We start from the raw sequence: 22500 nt of genomic DNA, 5'->3' as shown, positions 1-22500 counted from the left end.
GTCCATATGTCTAACCTTTCAAATCCCAACCATTTTAAGGAGGAATATCAGAGTATTTCTCTTATTTTTGGACATTTCTGTTTTAGATGATTCTGTGAATATCAGTATCTCGCTGTATTGCAGATTTCTTAAAACAAGTAAAACCTGTCTAAGAATAAAGTTAACCTGATATTTACACCGGTCAGCCATAACATCGTCCACTGTATCAGCTCCACTGACCGTATAGTTCCCCTCTGTAGTTCTACAGTTACAGACTGTTACAGACAGGACCCCCATGGACCCTCACAGAAGGTCCTCCTACCTTGTGGGTCCACCTTGTAGATGTAAAGTCAGAGACGACAGCTCATCTGCTGCTGCACAGTTTGTGTTGGTCATCCTCTAGTCCTTCATCAGTGGTCACAGGACGCCGCCCACAGGACGCTGCCCACAGGACGCTGCCCACAGGACACCGCCCACAGGATGCTGCCCACAGGACACTGACCACAGGACGCTGCCCACAGGACACTGACCACAGGACGCTGCTGGCTGGATATTTTTGGTTCTCAGTCCAGCAGTGACACTGAGGTGTTTAAAAACTCCAGCAGCGCTGCTGTGTCTGATCCACTCGCACCAGCACAACACACACTAACACACCACCACCACGTCAGTGTCACTGCAGTGCTGAGAATGATCCACCACCCAAACAGCACCTGCTCTGTGAGGGTCCATGGGGGTCCTGACCACTGAAGAACAGGGTAACAGAGTATCAGAGAAACAGATGGACTACAGTCTGTAACTGTAGAACTACAGAGGGGAACTGAACGGTCAGTGGAGCTGATAAACTGGACAGTGAGTGTAGAAACAGGTTTTCATGTTAGAGCTGATCAGTGTAAATATAAACAATGAGCTCTGACTTTGGCTCAAATGGAGCTCTTTGCATGGAATGACTGCACTGTGGTAGTGGAACGTTCTCAGAACGTTGTAAAGGTGCTTTTACCATCTATGGAACCCTAAAAACAGCCTGTAAAGGCCCTCAGTGAACGTCCTGCACGCGTCACTTTGTTAGCTGGGCTCACTGACACCTGCAGCTCTTGCCCTGAGACCTTTGTTTGATGGTGGGTTCTCCTGCCGAGCTCCACGCTGAGCCGCTCTGTCGTTTCTGATCTCGAGCAGAGAGGAGGCGTCTAGTTTGTGTTTGCCTGTTAAATGCATGGCTGGGCTCCTCCTCGCCGGAGCTGCCGAGTCTGAGCCGCGGCGCGGCGTGAGCGGCGCCGGACGCGCGGGAGGTAAAGTCGTCTGCAGAGCTCCAGCGCCGTTAAGCCCCGACTGCGCTCTGTCCCCCGGCCTCTCCTCCTGGGCCTCCGTCAGGTCCCTGGGGGCCCTCCCCGGTGGGGCTTCCTCCGCCACCTCCTCCGCCTCCTCCTCCCCCAGCGAAGACCCCGCCTCCCCCCTCCCTTCCCAGTCCCCTCCCCCTCTCTCCTCCTGCCCCTCAGGCTTGGACCAGGCGCCTGTGGGGGCCCCTCGGGGCCAGCGGGGCCGAGACGCAGAAAAGCGCTCCAGGTAGAGCAGACAGATGTACAGCCAACCCCCCCCCCCCACACACACACACACACTCCCCCACCGCTCACCTGTTAAAGCGATAATTCAGCCAAATTTGCGAAGTTTCCCTCCTCAGATCAAATGACATGTTTGGTGGTTTTTGCAGAGGAGCTACGAGGCTAATGTGGCTAACATGTAATGGAAGTTGGTCGTCCTCTAGTCCTTCATCAGTGGTCACAGGGCGCTGCCCACAGGACGCTGCCCACAGGACGCTGCCCACAGGGCGCTGCCCACAGGACGCCGCCCACAGGACGCCGTCCACAGGATGCCGCCCACAGGACGCTGCTGGCTGGATATTTTTGGTTGGTGGACTATTTTCAGTCCAGCAGCGACACTGAGGTGTTTAAAAACTCCAGCACTGCTGTGTCTGATCCACTCGCACCAGCACAGCACACACTAACACACCACCACCACATCAGTGTCACTGCAGTGCTGAGAATGACCCACCACCCAAACAGTACCTGCTCTGTGAGGGTCCGTGGGGGTCCTGACCACTGAAGAACAGATGGACTCCAGTCTGTAGTTTATATGTAGTTCATGGTTGGTTTGGCTGAAGAAAAACACCTTGACGCTGAAAGTGGATGCGGCGCTGCTGCAGCTGGTCTGAACACTTTAACCTGTTTACACAGCTCTGCGCTGCTCACCCCACACACAGGCAGCAGGAGGGCATCAGGCTCAGACACCAAACATGTCCTGACTGATCAGATGTGTCTGATCTGGGGGCAGAGCCGGGTGCCTTGGATTTTTGGCTGAACTATCATTTTAATTCCCGTCAGAGTCTTGGATATATGACAACGCCGCATGTTTGGATCGGGAATCATTGCGCTAGTGTGAGTTACACGGCACTGATGCTGCTGAGGACCTTCCCAAATATGGACTGATCAGGGTTCAGACACAGATTGCATGTGTATGTCCATCATACATCTCAGACTCCAGCACTTACGCTCAACTACGGTGTTCCTTACAGGACTTATAGGGGAATATTTCAAAATTGACTGTATAAATAATATAAATAACCGGTTCAGCTGTAAACAGAGCCGTTCAGAGCCGTTCACAGTGGTGGTGATGGGAACCAGACGTCCCCCTCTAAAAGCTCTGCTATGCTGAGCGACATATGAGCTCAGAAGACTCGTGTAGGTTCTCTGGTGGTTCTGGATGGTAAATAAAGTGTCTATATCTGTGTTGTAGTCATGGCGACGCCTGGTTCCCATCACCACCACTGTAAAGACTGAACCACTTCAGACCAAACCGGCTCTGAGTCTCTGTTTACACCTGAACTACACTTTAACAGGTGTGCGTGTCTCGTGTGAAGGGTCATCCTCAGGCCTGAGCGGTATCTGCTACACGGGTTCCTCGCCGTCTGCGCTTGTCAGGCTCAGGTGGTCTGTGTAATTAACAGCGGTGTGTAGTTCTGTGGTTAAAAACGAAGAAATGGTTCTGACCCACTAAAGAGCGATGTTCTCCTCGTCTCTGTTTGCTGGAGTGGAAAAAGACGGAAGGTTTCGAACACAAAGCTTTCCTTTTCCGTGATCCAGCTCCACTGCAGTGCAGCTGCTCCCAGAGGGATACTAACTTCTCCTGACATTTACAACTCATCTGCCTTTTATCGCTGCATCGGACCACTCCAAAGGCGAGGCCGTAAATAAGCGGGTATAGAGGGAAATGTATTGGATGCGAATCCAAGCCTCTATTTGAAGATGAGAGCGCTTTTGGGGGGGCGACTCCGGCATGTTTCTTCCATTATGTCTGCAGCTTCTCTGCCAAATAAAGTGAATCAAGGTTACAGCGGCTGCTCCGTACAGGAGGCCGTTACAGTCGCCGACTGTTCGCCGATTTCAGCTCTTCCACTAAATGAGAATGTACCACTTCTTCTGTCTGATGATCTGACAGCATTAAAGGGCCCATATCGTAGAAAATTCTATAACAACGATATTAAATGTTCCCCTCCCCAGACCATACACAGAGGTTAATCTGCCAAAACAGCTTGCTTTTAGACCGCATCGTGGTTGTGATGTCATAAAGATTTACAAATCCCCATGTCTGTTTAGCCTACAGCAGTTTGGCTACGCCCACTCAGGCCACACTATATAAGAACCGTAAACATGTTTACATATGTCCACTTATTTTACTGGCCACATCCGTTCAGCCTACAGCACTTTAGCCCCACCCACTCAGCCTACAGCAGTTTAGCCCCGCCCATTCGGCCTGCAGCAGTTCAGACCCACCCATTCAGCTACCACAGTTTAGTCCCACCCATCCAGCAGTTTAGCCCCACCCATCCAGCAGTTTAGCCCCACCCATTCAGCCAAACAAACTGTTCATCGTTAAGTTTTTCAGCGCAAACATTACAAATAAAGTACATGACCATAAATACAGAATATGGGCCCTTTAAGTTTCTGTTATCAGAGCATTCGAATTCGACTTTCTTAAGAAGGAGTTTAAAATCTGCCGTTGATTCACTTTTACGCTTTGCTTCTGTCCCTCAGTCCCTCTGTCATCTGCTCTGCTGACCAGCTCCACTGCAGCTCTGAGTAGTCCATCTGTGCTGCATGTAATCTGACCTGACCTCATTCTCTTCTCCATTCTGTCTCCTGCTCAGCCTTTCGGACGTTAGGCGCTTAAACACGCCCTGTTCCACATGCGCTTCCAGAGCCACTCTTAGTGTCGGCAGGTAAGGCTCCAGCGGGGTCCGAACGCCACGGTGGTCTTATATGGAAACTGCTGTATATAAAAATGGATAATTAACCGGTGAAGATGTGACAGAGCGGTTCAGAGTGGTCTGATCAGACGTCACAGTGGTGGTGATGGGAACCAGACGTCCCTCTAAAAGCTCCTCACAGTGGTGGTGATGGGAACCAGACGTCCCTCTAAAAGCTCCTCACAGTGGTGGTGATGGGAACCAGACGTCCCTCTAAAAGCTCCTCACAGTGGTGGTGATGGGAACCAGACGTCCCTCTAAAAGCTCCTACAGAAAGTTCCTACATGAACTGGTTCTGAATTCACTGCCTGATGACTGAGACGCTGTTTTATGAGAGTTTAGAGAACTTCAACTCCATTCATGGTGGAGGGAGACATGCAGGGCGCTGTGCGGCAAAATAGTCCCCAAAGAAAACTCATTATTCCAGATTTTCCACTGTTTTCCATCATCAGCATTCCATATAAGCTCAGAAGACTCGTGTAGGTTCTCTGGTGGTTCTGGATGGTAAAAAAAGGTCTATATCTGTGTTGTAGTCATGGCGACGCCTGGTTCTCATCACCACCACTGTAAAGACGTCTGAACCGTTTTACACCAAACCCTCTGAACCTCTGATTACTCCTCTGAATTCTGCCTGAATGTTAATAAAATGGGTGGAGCTGCACTTCCACAGTGTGGTTTAGGCCGGAGCTTCACGCATCTTCTTCACCCAGTTATTAATGGACTGAACTTGTTGGTGCTGCTGACCACGTTACGTCTTTCTGAGGTTCTTTATTTGAAGTATTAAAAAGATCCTTTTATGCTAAAATTACACGATCTGATGATTAACCAGTCATATTTGAGAAAGCAAGGGTCCTTTCACCTTAATAGGACGTTTCTTCAGGGGTTCTTCAGTAAGAAAAATGGTTCTATACGGAACCATGAACACTCAAAGAACCCTTTGCTTGATTAAAGGGTTCTTTGCATCATGAAAGCGTTCTCCAGATTGACGGAGAATACGGTGGTTCTATAAAGCACCGGAAAGGGTTCCGCTATTCTGATGTCCAGCTTGTAACGGTAGCAGAACCCTTTTCAGAAGGGTTCTCTGTAGAATCATGCACAACACATTCTCCATCAATCTCACCAGGCAATGGCCCAGTGTCTTTACTAAAGAACCATCGAAGAACTGTCTTTTTTAAGACATCAGAAGTCCGGCTTAGGGCCCCCCAAAAGGCCAGAACCGGCCCTGCTAGTGGCGAGGAAAGGTGACCAGCTTCTTCCGATCACCCAGTTCAATGCGGCGGAGGACCAGGAGCCGGATTCACCAAAACTTGCTTAGGAAAAAACTTACAAAGGTTCTTAAAAGTTAAGAAGAACGTTCCTGAATGCGGGAAAAGCGGTGCAGGGGGCGCTGTTTTGTGCCGTGTCTGTCGTGGGGGGTAGATGTGACCTTCAGGGCCTGACCGGCGTGCTCTGCTTTGCTCGTGAAGACGGGAAGCTCGTGAATCACCTCATCCTTTTGCTTCTCGTGCCTCATTATGTGCTGCATTTCTTATTATCTGGCCGTTTAATTGCCTGTTGATTGACCCGTTGAGGTCGGCATTGGGGTCGAGTGGTGGACGATGATGGTTTTCTCGTCTTTGTTCAGCAGGCAGAACGGCTACGCGGCCACCTTTCCCGGCAGGTCATCCGGCGTATCCAGCGCCCCCTCGAGCCCCTTCGGCCGCTTCATCTCTACAGGAAGCCCACCTGCAGACGGAAAACCTGACAGGTGACCCTCTCGCTCTCGTTCACTGGAATATTACTGAGAGTGAGAGTTCGGACAAAACCTGACGTTTGGACAGTTGAATCCCCCGATTGTGGATCGACAGGTGTCTGGACTCTCCTTTAGCTTTAGCTCTGGAGCAGCGAGTCTATCATGGCTGGTGATATTGAGTCTGTATTGATCACTTACAGGGACATTTTTCCAAATTCCCCCATAACCCAGTGATTTTAGACGTGAACAGAGGGATTCGGGGCGGTTTGGTGTGAAATGGTTCAGTCGTCTTTACAGTGGTGGTGATTTTTATGATTTTTTTGTGTTATTGTATATTTTATTGCTATTTTAAGCAATAAAGTTTCTTATTTTCATTTCTTTATAAATCTTCCTGCCTGGCTGATTTTCATTTGTTTAAGTTTCATTTGAACCTTTTCAGCCTGTTTAACTGGCTCGGCTACGCTGTAGATGAGGGTCACCCTGTATTTCCCAATCAAAGTAGTAAAGGTTGATTGATTGATTGATTGATTGATTGATATATTCATATTTATGCGCTAACGCAGTGCAGGTGAACCTCTGAGCCGCCGTGTTTTGGTGCTGACCTGCTGTCTCTGATGTTCCAGGCCGGCTCTGGGGGGTTTACTGACCTCCTCTTACAGGCAGCATCAGGAGAGCCTGGCTGCGGAGCGAGAGAGGAGGAGGCTGGAGAGAGAGGAGAGGCTGCACAGGATCGAGCGCGAGGAAAGAACCCGCTTCAAGTACGCGTTCCCACTTCTCCGGTCTCTAATTCAGTTTGATTACAGTCCTTTAGGAAACGATTAGACGCCTCATGAAATATCAGACTCACACTAAAGGGCAGGTTTAGTAAAAGAGGCGCTAATTAGACGGAGAGGTTTGTCTACTTACTTCTGCTAAGAGCTCAGCTTAGGAGTTAACGTATCATGATGGAATTACACTGCGGTGGACGTAGAGCACAAACCAGGTACTCGAGTTAAAGCAGAGACCCCCAGGGTAAAATATCACTCCAGTAAAAGTAGAAGTTCCTCCTTTAGACCTCCACTGGAGTAAAAGTACTAAAGTATTTCCCTTCAAATGTACTTAAGTATAAAGTAAAAGTACTAAAAGAGGAATTCTGGCTCTGATGTCCTGTTATCATTTTTATAACCAGACTGGCTTCATGAACTCATTTCAGGTGAAAGTCCTCCAGCGTCTCTCTTGGTAAACCAGTCTTTTAATAGAACGTCATTAATTAGTGACGCTGACGTCTATTAAAATGATCAGAAGCACAAAACACTGAAGGTAAACAATTTCCATCAGGGAGAACCGAGTGGCTCTGAAATCACTTTTTACACACAAGCAAAGTTTCAGTTTCAGATTTATTTACAACTTAGTTCCAAGTTTAAGTTGAATAAAAACTGGCTTTAAACTCAGGATCACAGATGAGCTCCTTTACTATGTTGATCTGTAGGCGTCTGTTCATAAACATAAACCAGCCCAAACTCATTTACTATAAAATGAACTGGTGTTTGTAGAAATTCAGAAAAAAGCCGCGTCAGTCTCGACTGCATATGTGGACATATTTCTATATTGAGCTCTATTTACACAAAGTTAGGTTAGTTCATCATTTATGTTGAACAGACTCTCCCAAAGTTTTACGCTGCTGCGCTGACGTTGAACCGCGTGCTGCACTGGGTCGGTATGACCAACAGGTCAAAACCAGCTCTAAACAAAGTGACCGCTGGGCCCTGATTGGTGCTCTGGCTTTGCGCTTCTTTCGTTTTGACATGTTACGTTTTTATACACACAGAAACCAAAAGGAACCACAGATTTCTCAAAATGTAGGAGGAAAAAGTCGGATATTAGACTCTGAAATGTAGTGGAGTGAAAGGAGAAAGTCCAGAACGGAGAAACTTCAGTACAGATACACCAAAAATACTAAAGTACAGTAACCAGTATTGATCAGGTGAAGCCAGTACTGGATGGTAAGAGAGAGATTTGGAAGTGAAGCTAACAAACTGTTTCTTTGTATTTATTTTGAATGGGACCCTTTTGTAATTGTTTACTGCTCAGATGAGCAGCTTTAGAGATCAGATGGTGCTGAACTCGTCCTTTCTCTCGTTTCAGCCGCGACTATGTGGAGAAGAGAGAGGAAGTCAGACACGCTCGAGAAGAAAGGTACAGTATAAACAGCAAATACAGCGTAAACACAGCTGTGCTTCACACTCCTGTTGTGAGGTGGTGAGATGGTGAGGTGGTGAGGTATTGAGATGGTGAGATGGTGAGATGGTGAGGTGGTGAGATGGTGAGATGGTGAGGTGGTGAGTTGGTGAGATGGTGAGATGGTGAGGTGGTGAGATGGTGAGATGGTGAGGTGGTGAGATGGTGAGGTGGTGAGATGGTGAGGTGGTGAGATGATGAGGTGGTGAGATGGTAAGGTGGTGAGATGGTGAGATGATGAGGTGGTGAGATGGTAAGGTGGTGAGATGGTGAGATGGTGAGGTGGTGAGATGGTGAGGTGGTGAGATGGTGAGGTGGTGAGATGGTGAGATGGTGAGGTGGTGAGGTGGTGAGATGGTGAGATGATGAGGTGGTGAGATGGTGAGGTGGTGAGATGGTGAGGTGGTGAGGTGGTGAGATGATGAGATGGTGAGATGGTGAGATGATGAGGTGGTGAGATGGTGAGATGGTGAGGTGGTGAGATGGTGAGATGAGGTGGTGAGATGGTGAGATGGTGAGATGAGGTGGTGAGATGGTGAGGTGGTGAGGTGGTGAGATGGTGAGATGGTGAGGTGGTGAGATGGTGAGATGAGGTGGTGAGATGGTGAGATGATGAGGTGGTGAGATGGTGAGGTGGTGAGATGATGAGGAAACTTGTAGCAGACGGAAACTCAGGCTGCAGGTGAAGCAGATTAAACGTCCATACGCAGCAGGACAGGCTGTGGAATCGCCGTCAGACAGTGTCTGTTACTTAATGCTAGATCTAGACTAGCGCCTTGTTTTCATCTTATACTTGTAGGCTGACAGCAGATCATCTAAAGATCACAGTGTTTAAACCACTTAAGCCCACTTCCCTTCAGCCGATAGGACAGAAATGTTACTTTATTTTGACAAGAAAAGGAAAAACATTTAAAGAAAACGTGTAAAACTTCTGGCCTTTTTTACAGGTACCGCTGACGCTAGTGCTAAATGCTCATTAATGCAATATAAACATGTAGGAAGACGCAACGGATTATACACGGTCCATTTCTCTTTCTTTACAGTGGTGATGGGAACCAGGCGTCGCCATGACTACAGCACAGATATAGACACTTTATTTACCATCCAGAACCACCAGAGAACCCACACGAGTCTTCTGAGCTTATATGGAATGCTGATGATGGAAAACAGTGGAAAATCTGGAATAATGAGTTTTCTTTGGGGACTATTTTGCCGCACCGCGCCCTGCATGTCTCCCTCCACCATGAATGGAGTTGAAGTTCTCTAAACTCTCATAAAACAGCGTCTCAGTCATCAGGCAGTGAATTCAGAACCAGCTCATGTAGGAACTTTCTGTAGGAGCTTTTAGAGGGACGTCTGGTTCCCATCACCACCACTGTGAGGAGCTTTTAGAGGGGGATGTCTGGTTCCCATCACCACCACTGTGAGGAGCTTTTAGAGGGGGATGTCTGGTTCCCATCACCACCACTGTTAGGAGCTTTTAGAGGGGGATGTCTGGTTCCTATCACCACCACTGTGAACAACAGAGTGTTTCAGAGCAGACCACTCTGACTATTGATGAAAGAAAAAATGAGGAAATTTTCCTGATTTGGGCCTTTTAATGTCTGGAGAGTGTTTGTGAAAGCTGATTGGCTGTTGTTGTGTCTGGTTGAAGGTATAAGCAAGTGGAGCGTCTGGCAGCGGAGGAGTACGAAAGAGAGCGCGTGACATCATCACCACGAGGACGAACAGAGATCACGCTCAGCCTGAGCTCTCGGACCCCCGTCACCACACGCTGTCACACACATATCTCCACAGAGCCTCAGGAGGACACACACATTCACACACACTCCACACAAGGTCAGTTTATCACACACACACACACACACACACATATATATATATATATATATATATATATGACCTGTCCAGGGTGTATCCTGCCTTCCGCCCGATGACCGCTGGGATAGGCTCCAGCACCCCGCCGCGACCCTGACGGAGAATATATATATATGTATACACTATATTTCCAAAAGTTTTCACTCACCCATCCAAACCAGTGAATTCAGGTGTTCCAGTCACTTCCATGGCCACAGGTGTATAAAGCCGAGCCCCTAGGCCTGCAGACTGCTTCTACAGACATTAGACGGTAGGAGACGGTACTTGTCTGACTGCATTGTGCTGAGTGTAAAGTTTGGTGGAGGGGGGATCATGGTGTGGGGGTGTTTTTCAGGAGTTGGGCTCGGCCCCTTAGTTCCAGTGAAAGGAGCTCTTAAAGCTTCAGCACCAAGAGATTTTGGACAGTTTCACGCTCCCAACTTTGTGGGAACAGTTTGGGGACGGCCCCTTCCTGCTCCAACACGACTGCACACCAGTGAACAAAGCAGGTCCATAAAGACACGGATGAGCCAGTTTGGTGTGGAAGAACTTGACTTGGCGTGGAAGAACACCTGACCATCACACTTATATAATCTTGGTGGACGTTCCCTTCCTAAGCCATTGACATTCATATTGAGGTGCCCCCCTTTGAGTCTAACAGCTTCCACTTTTCTGGGAAGCTACAAGATGGAGAGTGTCTGTGGGAATTTTTGCCCGTTCTTCCAGAAGCTCATTTGTGAGGTCAGACACTGATGTTGGACGAGAAGGCCTGGCTCACAGTCTCCACTCTAATTCATCCCAAAGGTGTTCTATGGGATGAGCTGTGTTACTAACAGTGTGTGACTTCACGACAGCAGCGAAGCCTGTAAAGCGAAGGAATGACCAGCTGAAACGTTCAGTAAGCAGCTTTGATTGTGTTGATATGCCATGTCTGTACGTTAGATCATCAGTAACGGCCGGAGCTGGAGCCGGAGCCGGAGCCGGAGCCGGAGCCGGAGCCGGAGCCGGAGCCGGAGCCGGAGCCGGAGCCGGAGCTGGAGCCGGAGCTGGAGCTGGAGCCAGAGCTGGCATTGGGTCTCCTCTGGATCCGTGTCCATACGTCAGTCACACTGTGTGCGCTTGGCTTTAGTTTCAGTGTGTGAGATAAGGATCAGCTGACGCTCAGCCTGGCCTGATCCCCTTACCTTTAACCTACATTCACTCAGACTGACGGAGAAAGCAGCCCAGAATAAGTGGTGGAGGAATAAGGAGAGAGTCTCACACTTAACCAGAGTCTGGCTTCACACGGAAACACTTCAGGGAGGAGGTTGCAGGTTGCATGAACAGTTTATGTGCAGCTTGACATTTAGACAACACTGTAACACAGCATACAGTACGGTTGGCTCATCTGACTCATTCATAATAGCTTATAAATAGTTCAGAGTTGATACTGAATAATTCATAATAGATACTGAATAATTCATAATAGATACTGAATAATTCATAATAGATACTGAATAATTCATAGTAGATACTAATAAGTACTGAATAATTCTCACACACACACATTTTCTAAGCCGCCCAGTTCAGTTCATAGTAGTTCAGAACAATTATAGCAGATACTGAATGATTGATATTAGTTACTGGGGGTCGCAGGGGGTTATGGAGCCTATCCCAGTGGTCATCGGGCCGGAATACCGAATAATTCATAGTAAATATTGAATCATTTGTAGTGGATTCATGTAGTTACTGAAAAATTCATAATAGATACTGAGTAATTTGTAGTAGGTACTGAGTTATTCATAGTAGTACTAAATAATATAGAGTATTTACTGAATAATTCATTATAAACAGTGAGTAATTCACAGTTCATCATTCAGTAGATATTGACCTATATAATGCATACTAAAAAGTTACATACCTGTATTAATCATGCATTATATCCTAGTCAGTTGACTAAACAACGCAGTCCAACTGTAAATGTTTCATTTTTTAATGTAAGTATGGTGGATAGGAGTGAAGAGCTCCCACCCAAATGACACAGGACTCAGGAAGAAGGCCAGAACCGGAGGACAGACTAGTTCTGATGTGATGTACTTCACTCGTGTGGAACCGATGTACGCGTGAGTGGAGTAAGCTCACAGCGCCGCGTTTCAGCCGAGGAAGCTCTCGGCTTCAGCGCTGCGTCCCGGCGACTCGCGCCAGGTCCTGTTTGTACTTGAGTGCCTGAGCGGGTGCCCGGGCAGATATGGCCTGAAGATTTCGAGGCATTCCATCATCTGCTTTGTTTTGTCATCCCCTATGATCCGCCGGGATTCTCTTTCTTTTTTATTTGTTTGCTTTTTCCAAATATAGAGCAGAAGATGGTGTAATGCTTTACGGTAACGAGAGGAATGAGGGGAGTCATGCAGGCTTTCACTGCAGAGCAGGCCTTAGAACTTTGTCCATATCAGTCCCGCACAGGCCTTGGCCACGTGAGCACAGCGGTTAAAACCAGCAGTCTTGGCAGCTTGTGCAGTTATAAGCACAAGTAAACATAAATACAGTTAATAGTAACCGAAAAGAGTAGCTTTGCTTCCAAACTGGTTCCAGATTTCAGCTTGGTGCTCCCAGCTATTGTATGTTTCGAATCAGCACAGCTGAATTACTGTAATGTTCAATATGGATTAGTTAAAGCTGGAAATGTCTGTAAACCTCAAATAAAACTGAGCGGTTAAACAAACACACTGACACACATAACAATCACTGTCCTCTGGATTAATGCCTTTTGTATTCATCTGAATATCACTGCCCAGTGGAAACGGGTGTCTGGTGGACAGGACTGTATATATGTGTGTGAGACACTCACTGCAACTTACACACCTATTGACTCGGCCTGCATCATGATCAAAACAGTAAAAGGAAACTTGACATGCATCAAAATGTAACTTTCAGAATGTGCTGGTCCTGAAATCTGATCCACGTTCGAAGCGGTTCAACTTCAGATGTTTTGAAGTGGCAGGTTTTGTGATAAAAGTGGCGAAGATCACTGATGATGTCATGAATAAAACCCCATGAGTAGGGAGTGATTTGCAACAAGAGACTTTTTAAAATATTAATGACAAAACTGCAGAGGTCAGTAGAGCGTGACGTGTCCTTTCCAGCGAGCCCTGGATCACATCACTGGCCTTCAAGGAATCAGAGATACAGACCCTGGAATATCCGAGCGGCCGAGGTTGGGAGAGCCAGAGACATTTAGAGTCGTAACTCGGTGAAAATAAGAGAGTGTAAGAGTAACTGACTGGACAGGATTACAGGTGTACAAAAGTGAATGTGATTAATTGTGAATAACTACACAAGTCGACGTGATTAATCGTGATTAACTGCAAAAAGTGAATGTGATTAATTGCAATCAACTAGACAAGTGGTTGTGATTAATCGCGATTAACCGCAAAAGCGAATGTGATTGATCATGATTAACTACACAAGTGGGTGTGATTAATCGCGATTAACCGCAAAAGTGAATGTGATTAATCGCAATTTTAACTACACAAGTGGTTGTGATTAATCGTGATTAACCGCAAAAGTGAAAGTGATTAATCGCGATTAACTGCAAAAGTGAAAGTGATTAATCATGATTAACTACACATGTGAATGCTAATAATCACGATTAACTACATGGATGTGATTATTTGTGATTAACTACACAAGTAAATGCTATTAATTGTGATTAACAACAAAAGTGACTGCTATTAATCTTGTTTAACTACACAAGTGGACACGATTGTTCGTGATTATCTGCTCAAACGAATGTGATTAATCACGATTAACTACACAAGTGAAACTGATGACCTTGATTAACTACGCAAGCGAATGCAATTAATCGAAAATTAATTGTTTTATTTGTTTCACAGCTGTGCTTAAATATTAATTAACATGTAACTTACAGACCTACTGACTCCACCTGCATTACAGCGAACACAACAAAAGCCAACTGTGCTGGCTGCTTCTGTGATTGACAGGTTTAATTCTGCACTGATTTGAATTTAACCAATCAGCAGTCAGGACACTCTCCATGAGCTGTGCCAGGCCATCATATGATGGTGGGAGTAGATTAGATGCTTTGATGCCGGGGCTCTATCAGAAACACGTTCTGTGGACCGTGCATACATGCAGAACTTGCTGCCATGCCGGGAGCACCCTGCAAGATTCAATAATAATACTTAGAATAATAATAATCATAATAAGGGTCCATTTGATCATCTTGGCAACTGAAAACAAGCTCAGAATGTTCTCCCTGATGTTTTCTCTGCTGATTGTGGTGGACGATCAGGATGTGATTAGTGGAGTTTAAAAAGCTTCAAAGTTCTAAATATTTACATATTTATTTTGGATGTCAGTGCGGTTATAAATGTACCTTTGTTTGTGAAAAGAGTTCCATGGAACTTGGATGTTATATCAGTAACGGGTGCCTTTTTGTTTTGTTTTTGTGGATTTATTTTGGTTTGTTCAGAAGCTGAGCCAGTGCAGACAGCAGCAGAGCCTCCCTCCGAGCCAGAGGAAGAACAGAAGCCTGTGGACGAGAAGGACGTAACCCTGTCTTTCCTTCACTCGGAGAGCGACACACGGCCAGATGAAACAGAGAAAGAGCAGCTAGCAGGAGATGGAGGGAAACAGGAGGGACAAGAGGAGAGAGGAGAGAAAGACGTGACTGGGAAAGAAGAGGACGAAAGGGAAGGAGGAACGGAGGAACGAACGGAGGCAGAGGAGGAAGAGGAGGAGCAAGGGAAAGAACACATGGTGGAGGAGAGCACCGTCCTCAGTGAGAAAGAGAGGCAGAACGAGGAACTGAATGAGAAAGATAACTGTTCTGCCTCCAGCATCTCCTCAGCCAGCAGCACTCTGGAGCGCGAGGAGAGGGAAGAGAAGCTCATGAGTGACAGCGACTCAGGTAGGAGAAAACTGGCCAGCACCACATGATCTTCCAACCTCAGCAGTAGATTTATACATCCAGCTCCACAAAAGTCTGGCTGAACCGACTGTAGCCCACAGAATTCTGTCTGAACCGACTGTAGCCCACAAAAATCTGTCTGAACCGACTGTAGACCCACAAAATTCAGTCTGAACCGACTGTAGCCCACAAAATTCTGTCTGAACCGACTGTAGCCCACAGAATTCTGTCTGAACCGAATGTAGCCCACAAAATTCTGTCTGAACCGACTGTAGCCCACAGAATTCTGTCTGAACCGACTGTAGCCCACAAAATTCTGTCTGAACCGACTGTAGCCCCACAAAATTCTGTCTGAACCGACTGTAGCCCACAAAATTCTGTCTGAACCGACTGTAGCCCACAGAATTCTGTCTGAACCGACTGTAGCCCACAGAATTCAGTCTGAACCGACTGTAGCCCACAAAATTCTGTCTGAACCGACTGTAGCCCACAAAATTCTGTCTGAACCGACTGTAGCCCACAGAATTCTGTCTGAACCGACTGTAGCCCACAAAATTCTGACTGAACCGACTGTAGCCCCACAAAATTCTACCTGAACCGACTGTAGCCCACAAAATTCTGTCTGAACCGACTGTAGCCCGCAAAATTCTGTCTGATTCCAACTGTAGCCCACAAAATTCTGTCTGATTCTGACTGTAGCCCCACAAAATTCTGTCTGAACCGACTGTAGCCCACAAAATTCTGTCTGAACCGACTGTAGCCCACAAAATTCTGTCTGAACCGACTGTAGCCCACAAAATTCTGTCTGAACCGACTGTAGCCCACAAAATTCTGCCTGAACCGACTGTAGCCCCACAAAATTCTACCTGAACCGACTGTAGCCCACAAAATTCTGTCTGAACCGACTGTAGCCCGCAAAATTCTGTCTGATTCCAACTGTAGCCCACAAAATTCTGTCTGATTCTGACTGTAGCCCACAAAATTCTGTCTGATTCCAACTGTAGCCCACAAAATTCTATCTGATTCCGACTGTAGCCCACAAAATTCTATCTGATTCCGACTGTAGCCAGACAAGATTCTGTCTGATTCTGACTGTAGCCCACAAAGTTCTGTCTGATTCCAACTGTAGCCCACAAAATTCTGTCTGATTCCAACTGTAGCCCACAAAATTGTCTGACCCGACTGTAGCGCACAAAATTCTGTCTGATTCCGACTGTAGCCCACAAAATTGTCTGAACCGACTGTAGCCCACAAAGTTCTGTCTGATTCTGACTGTAGCCCACAAAATTGTCTGAACCGACTGTAGCCCACAAAATTCTGTCTAATTCCGACTGTAGCCCACAAAATTCTGACTCCAACTGTAGCCAGCAAATTTTTGCCTGACCCCAGTTATAGCCAACAAATCGACTGATCGACTTCACCACTGATATGTGGCTCGGCAACAAGGAATTTCATAGTGCCATCCACTTTTGAAAGCTAAACTCTGGATAACCTGTATTTTGCTCTCTTATCATCAGGTCAGTGGGCAGATTGCATTAAGGCTGCAGAGATCAACGAACAATGTGGCAAAGTCCTCAACAGCAAGCGCTTCATGCTGGACATGCTCTATGCCCAGAACAAGAAGCCAGTAGCATCGGAGGAGGAGAAGGATAGTGAGAAAGAGAAGGAGATTGAGAAGGAGAGAGACTCAAGCCTGGCTTGCCGAATCTCCACACTGGAGGCGCGGCGGCAGGCCTGTGAGGAGAATGTGAAGAAGATGGAAGCGCAGCACTTGGACAACCAGGGCAACGTGCGAGCCGTTGCCGAGAAATTCGGTGACTTGGTGAAGGGACTGTCTTCATCTCATGAAGCAGAGCATGCCGGGAAGGAAAAACCGCCGCCCCCACCACCATCCCCCACACCTACACCTGCACCACCCAAGAAGGAGTCAGACCACATCTGGGACCAGCTGATGGCTACCCCCCGAGAGCTCAGGATAAAAGAAATGGACTTCACGGACCTTGGCGAGGAGGACGACGTGGACATTTTGGATGTTGGGAACTTGATGGGGTCAGGTGACCACCTGCCACCTCCTCCCCCACCTCCTTGTATACCCAACCTTCCACCCCCACCACCCTTATTTGGGTGCCCACCTCCTCCTCCTGTTCCAAGTATAATGCCACCCCCTCCCCCACCCTCTATGACCTCAATGTCACCTTCAAACCTCGGATCCCCTCAGCACAGCCGGGGAGAACCCCCGCTCTTCCAGAAGAAGAAAAAGACCATCAGGCTCTTCTGGAACGAGGTTAGACCCACAGACTGGCAGTGCGGCAGCCATAAGAACTGCAAGGAGTCACTGTGGACCAAACTGGATCCGGTCAAACTGGACACAGCCAAGTTGGAGCACCTGTTCGAGACCAAGTCCAAGGAGCTTCCGGTTACAAAGGTAAGCAAACGGCAACTGGAGAGCAGTGATCTTGACTTTTATATTATGGTGGACATCGATATTCAAAACAGAGGCTCACAGACGTTCAAAAAAGCAGGTGACTGGTCGACTAGTCGTCATATAAATTGTGAAAAGTATTTTGTAGCTTGCTGATAGCCGCTCGGGTGGCAGGTGCAGCGGTTCAGGTGCAAGATGTTCACCGCAGAAGAGTTTTTGTTGTATTTCAGTGAGTTTCAGTCTCAGGCACGCAGAAGAGCACAGACTGTCTGATGCCATCTACAACCTAAAATCACAGCCACTCTCGGGATCTCACCTCGCACTGAGGATATAAACAAGCTCTGGCTTTCCATGCAATGGCTTTATCAGAGTGAGATATCAGCGGCCTTTCAGAGTGAGATACAGTCTTAGAGGCCTTTCAGAGTGAGATACAGTCTTGGAGGCCTTTCAGAGTGAGATACAGTCTTAGAGGCCTTTCAGAGTGAGATACAGTCTGAGAGGCCTTTCAGAGTGAGATACAGTCTTAGAGGCCTTTCAGAGTGAGATACAGTCTGAGAGGCCTTTCAGAGTGAGATACAGTCTGAGAGGCCTTTCAGAGTGAGATACAGTCTGAGAGGCCTTTCAGAGTGAGATACAGTCTGAGAGGCCTTTCAGAGTGAGATACAGTCTTAGAGGCCTTTCAGAGTGAGATGCAGTCTTAGAGGCCTTTCAGAGTGAGATACAGTCTTAGAGGCCTTTCAGAGTGAGATACAGTCTTAGAGGCCTTTCAGAGTGAGATACAGTCTTGGAGGCCTTTCAGAGTGAGATACAGTCTTGGAGGCCTTTCAGAGTGAGATACAGTCTTAGAGGCCTTTCAGAGTGAGATACAGTCTTAGAGGCCTTTCAGAGTGAGATACAGTCTTAGAGACCTTTCAGAGTGAGATACAGTCTTAGTGGCCTTTCAGAGTGAGATACAGTCTTAGAGGCCTTTCAGAGTGAGATACAGTCTTAGAGGCCTTTCAGAGTGAGATGCAGTCTTAGTGGACTTTCAGAGTGAGATACAGTCTTAGTGGACTTTCAGAGTGAGATACAGTCTTAGTGGACTTTCAGAGTGAGATACAGTCTTAGAGGCCTTTCAGAGTGAGATACAGTCTTAGAGGCCTTTCAGAGTGAAATACAGTCTTGGAGGCCTTTCAGAGTGAGATACAGTCTTAGCGGCCTTTCAGAGTGAGATACAGTCTTGGAGGCCTTTCAGAGTGAGATACAGTCTTAGCGGCCTTTCAGAGTGAGATACAGTCTTGGAGGCCTTTCAGAGTGAGATACAGTCTTAGAGGCCTTTCAGAGTGAGATACAGTCTTGGAGGCCTTTCAGAGTGAGATACAGTCTTAGCGGCCTTTCAGAGTGAGATACAGTCTTAGAGGCCTTTCAGAGTGAGATACACTCTTGGAGGCCTTTCAGAGTGAGATACAGTCTTAGAGGCCTTTCAGAGTGAGATACAGTCTTAGCGGCCTTTCAGAGTGAGATACAGTCTTAGAGGCATTTCAGAGTGAGATACACTCTTGGAGGCCTTTCAGAGTGAGATACAGTCTTAGAGGCCTTTCAGAGTGAGATACAGTCTTAGAGGCCTTTCAGAGTGAGATACAGTCCTGGAGGCCTTTCAGAGTGAGATACAGTCTGAGAGGCCTTTCAGAGTGAGATACAGTCTTAGAGGCCTTTCAGAGTGAGATACAGTCTTAGCGGCCTTTCAGAGTGAGATACAGTCTTAGAGGCCTTTCAGAGTGTGATACAGTCTTAGCGGCCTTTCAGAGTGAGATACAGTCTTAGAGGCCTTTCAGAGTGAGATACACTCTTGGAGGCCTTTCAGAGTGAGATACAGTCTTAGCGGCCTTTCAGAGTGAGATACAGTCTTAGAGGCCTTTCAGAGTGAAATACAGTCTTGGAGGCCTTTCAGAGTGAGATACAGTCTTAGCGGCCTTTCAGAGTGAGATACAGTCTTGGAGGCCTTTCAGAGTGAGATACAGTCTTAGAGGCCTTTCAGAGTGAGATGCAGTCTTAGCGGCCTTTCAGAGTGAGATACAGTCTTAGAGGCCTTTCAGAGTGAGATACACTCTTGGAGGCCTTTCAGAGTGAGATACAGTCTTAGCGGCCTTTCAGAGTGAGATACAGTCTTAGAGGCCTTTCAGAGTGAGATACAGTCTTAGCGGCCTTTCAGAGTGAGATACAGTCTTAGAGGCCTTTCAGAGTGAGATACACTCTTGGAGGCCTTTCAGAGTGAGATACAGTCTTAGCGGCCTTTCAGAGTGAGATACAGTCTTAGAGCCCTCAAAAGGACATTGAGAAAACAATTACATGGAATTTTCTGTAATGGGTTAAAAAACTCTTGCCTTTGATATTACCTTTGTTTTTTTCTCAAATTAATTTTCTGTATATAATTATGTCAGGAAAATTATCTCAATATAATTATCTTGAGGTAGTTATTCAGGAGTTTTCCCAAGACAATTATTCTGCAGTAATTATCCTGAGAAAATTATTGGGAATAAATCAGAAAATGTATAGGGAGAATGCAAGCGCATTACCCACTCTGCCCTGTAGATGGCACCAATATGCTGGTCAGGCAGCATTTCCTCTCGCTATTATCTGCCCAATACTACTGTCTATTTTTCAGACATATCCAAAGTGGTTGCTAAGGTGTTGGTAGGTGTGTGTTGTTGTGTCCCAGGTAGTTGTTAAGGTGTTCCTAGGTGGTTTCTATGGTATCCCAGGTGATTGTTATGGTGTCCCAGTTTGTTGCTAAGGTAATGCTAGGTGGTTGCTGTGGTATCCCAGGTGATTGTTATGGTGTCCCAGTTTGTTGCTAAGGTGTTGCTAGGCGGTTTCTATGTTTTAGCAGTCAGTTGCTAAGATGCTGCTAGGCAGTTGCTTTGGTGTCCCAGGTGGTTGTTAATGTGTTTCTAGGCAGTTGCTATGGCATCCCAGGTGGATGTTAAGGTGTTGCTAGGCAATTGCTATGGTGTCACAGGTGGTTGCTATGGTATCTGGTATATGCTATGGTAATAAGTTTTCTTTGGGGTCTATTTTGCCTCACAGCATCCTGCATGTTACGCATCTCTCCACCATGAATGGAGTTTAAGGCCAAAATCTAAACTATCGTTAAACAGCGTCTCAGACATCAGGCAGTGAATTCAGAACCATCAGACGTCTGGTTCCTATCACCACCACTGTGAACAGTTCTAACTCAGTAAGTTTCTCTAGAATGGAGCGTTTCACTCCAAACCGCTCTGAACGACTCTGTTTACATCTTTAATTGTTTAATTATGGAGGAAATTTGAAACGTCAGTGGATTTCGGCTTTAGGTCCCTCCCCTGCTCTCAGTTTCCTCATTCGTTAGACTTGTATGTCGGTGATCTTTTGACTATTCATTGATCTTTCTTGGTGAGTTTGTGTGTTCTAGGTGTTCTTGTCAGAACCGAGCACAAGCAGTATTTCTTTTCTTCAGCGGTGCCGTTTTTCAGGCTGTTTTCAGGTGAAACACATGGTGTGCATTATGGCTCAGTGTTGTCACCGCAGTCCGTTTCCTCTCACATGAACATGCGGGATTTGCAGCAGACTCAGGTCACTGTGGTGGTACGAGGCTGGCTGATTGGCTGTGATGGATCCCCTGCGTTATCTTAAAGCTCCATCAGAGAGGCAGTCTGGACTGTATAAAGCCCTCCTGCCACTTTGAACGTGACCGGGCTGTGACTCGAGAAGCGCCGGGCCTTTTACGCTCACGTTTCACCATCGCTCAGCTCTGCGGTCTGTAATGGATGGTATGTGTGCTTTACTGTGGAACCATGAACTTCACTGTCATTCCTGACCTTAAGTTTCTGTCTATTCATTAAGCCAACGCACTGTTCTTCGCTATGTTCTTATTTTTGTTTTGTTTTTATTCTATTATTTTTATGTGGAGTTTTGGGGGTAGAACCACGTAACTTTGCACAGTTGTAGAGACAAATACATAAATAGTGCATTTGTGCTTTTGGGACCTACAGCATGAGCAGTTTTCATACTGCATTCATTCAAATATCAGAATCAGAATCCTTTATTGATCCCAGAGGGAAATTGCAGTTATTACAGTTGTAACCATTCATGTAAAAGAATAAACACTTTAATCATTTAAAACAAAGAGAAAGAGAAATTTGTGAATCACACACTGAGGGAGGAGTTATGGAGTTTGATGTCCACAGGTAAGAATGACCTCCTGTGGCACTCTGTGGTCATTTCAGTAGAGTGAGTCTTGAGCTGAATGAGCTCCTGTGTCTCATCACAGTGTCGTAGAGTGGGTGGGAGCCACTGTCCATAATGGCCTGCGGCTTAGACAGCGTCCTCGTCTCTGACACGGCCGTCAGCGAGTCCAGCTCCACACCCACAACATCACCGGCCTCGCGGATCAGTCTGTTGAGTCTGTTGGCGTCTGCCGCCCTCAGCCTGCTTCCCCAGCATGCAACAGCATAGAGGACAGCACTCGCCACCACAGACTCATAGAAGATCCTGAGCATAGTCCGGCAGATGTTGAAGGACCTCAGGCGCCTCAGAAAATAGAGACGGCTTTGGCCCTTCCTGTAGAAGGCGCCAGTGTTCTTAGCCCAGTCCAGTTTATTGTCAATATACACACCCAGATATTTATAATCTGCCAGTGTCCACACTGACCCCGCTGATGGACACAGGGGTCACCGGTGCCTTGTCCCTCCTCAGGTCCACCACCAGTTCCTTTGTCTTTGTCACATTGAGCTGCAGGTGGTTCCGCTCGCACCATGTGACAAAGTCCTTCACCGTCACCCTGAACTCATCCTCATCACCCCAACATCCAACTATTGCAGAGTCATCAGAAAACTTCTGAAGGTGGCAAGTCTCTGTGCAGTAGCTGAAGTCCGTGGTGTAGAGGGTGAAGGGGAAGGGAGAGAGGACAGTACCTTGTGGAACTCCAGTGTTGCTGACCACTCTGTCTGACACACAGTGCTGCAGGCGTACATACTGTGGTCTGCCGGTCAGATAGTCAACAATCCAGGACACAAGGGGGGCATCTACCTGCATCACTGTGAGCTTATCGCCCAGAAGAGCGGGCCAGA

At 47.0% G+C, this 22500-nt stretch overlaps 1 protein-coding gene across 7 annotated transcripts in view; it reads left to right on the top strand.

Moving 5' to 3' along the window:
* The window catches only part of fhod3b (formin homology 2 domain containing 3b), a 240512-nt gene that overhangs the window by 196367 nt on the left and 21645 nt on the right, over positions 1 to 22500 (top strand). For 2 of the 7 annotated variants that reach the window (XM_037537067.1, XM_037537065.1), the window contains 7 exons: positions 4178 to 4249; positions 5901 to 6023; positions 6632 to 6766; positions 8133 to 8183; positions 9880 to 10064; positions 14554 to 14991; positions 16509 to 17416. In XM_037537067.1, coding sequence (XP_037392964.1) covers positions 4178 to 4249; positions 5901 to 6023; positions 6632 to 6766; positions 8133 to 8183; positions 9880 to 10064; positions 14554 to 14991; positions 16509 to 17416 — 1912 coding nt within the window. Of the gene's footprint in view, positions 1 to 1152; positions 1540 to 4177; positions 4250 to 5900; positions 6024 to 6631; positions 6767 to 8132; positions 8184 to 9879; positions 10065 to 14553; positions 14992 to 16508; positions 17417 to 22500 lie in introns of all 7 variants that reach the window. The other 5 variants (XM_037537068.1, XM_037537066.1, XM_037537064.1 and 2 more) reach the window with 4 other exon arrangements.

The sequence above is a fragment of the Pygocentrus nattereri genome, chromosome 3 (genome assembly GCF_015220715.1).
Source record: "Pygocentrus nattereri isolate fPygNat1 chromosome 3, fPygNat1.pri, whole genome shotgun sequence".
NCBI lineage: Eukaryota > Metazoa > Chordata > Actinopteri > Characiformes > Serrasalmidae > Pygocentrus > Pygocentrus nattereri.
The sequence above is the reverse complement of the archived record's forward strand: the minus strand, read 5'-3'. Positions and strand labels throughout refer to the sequence as shown.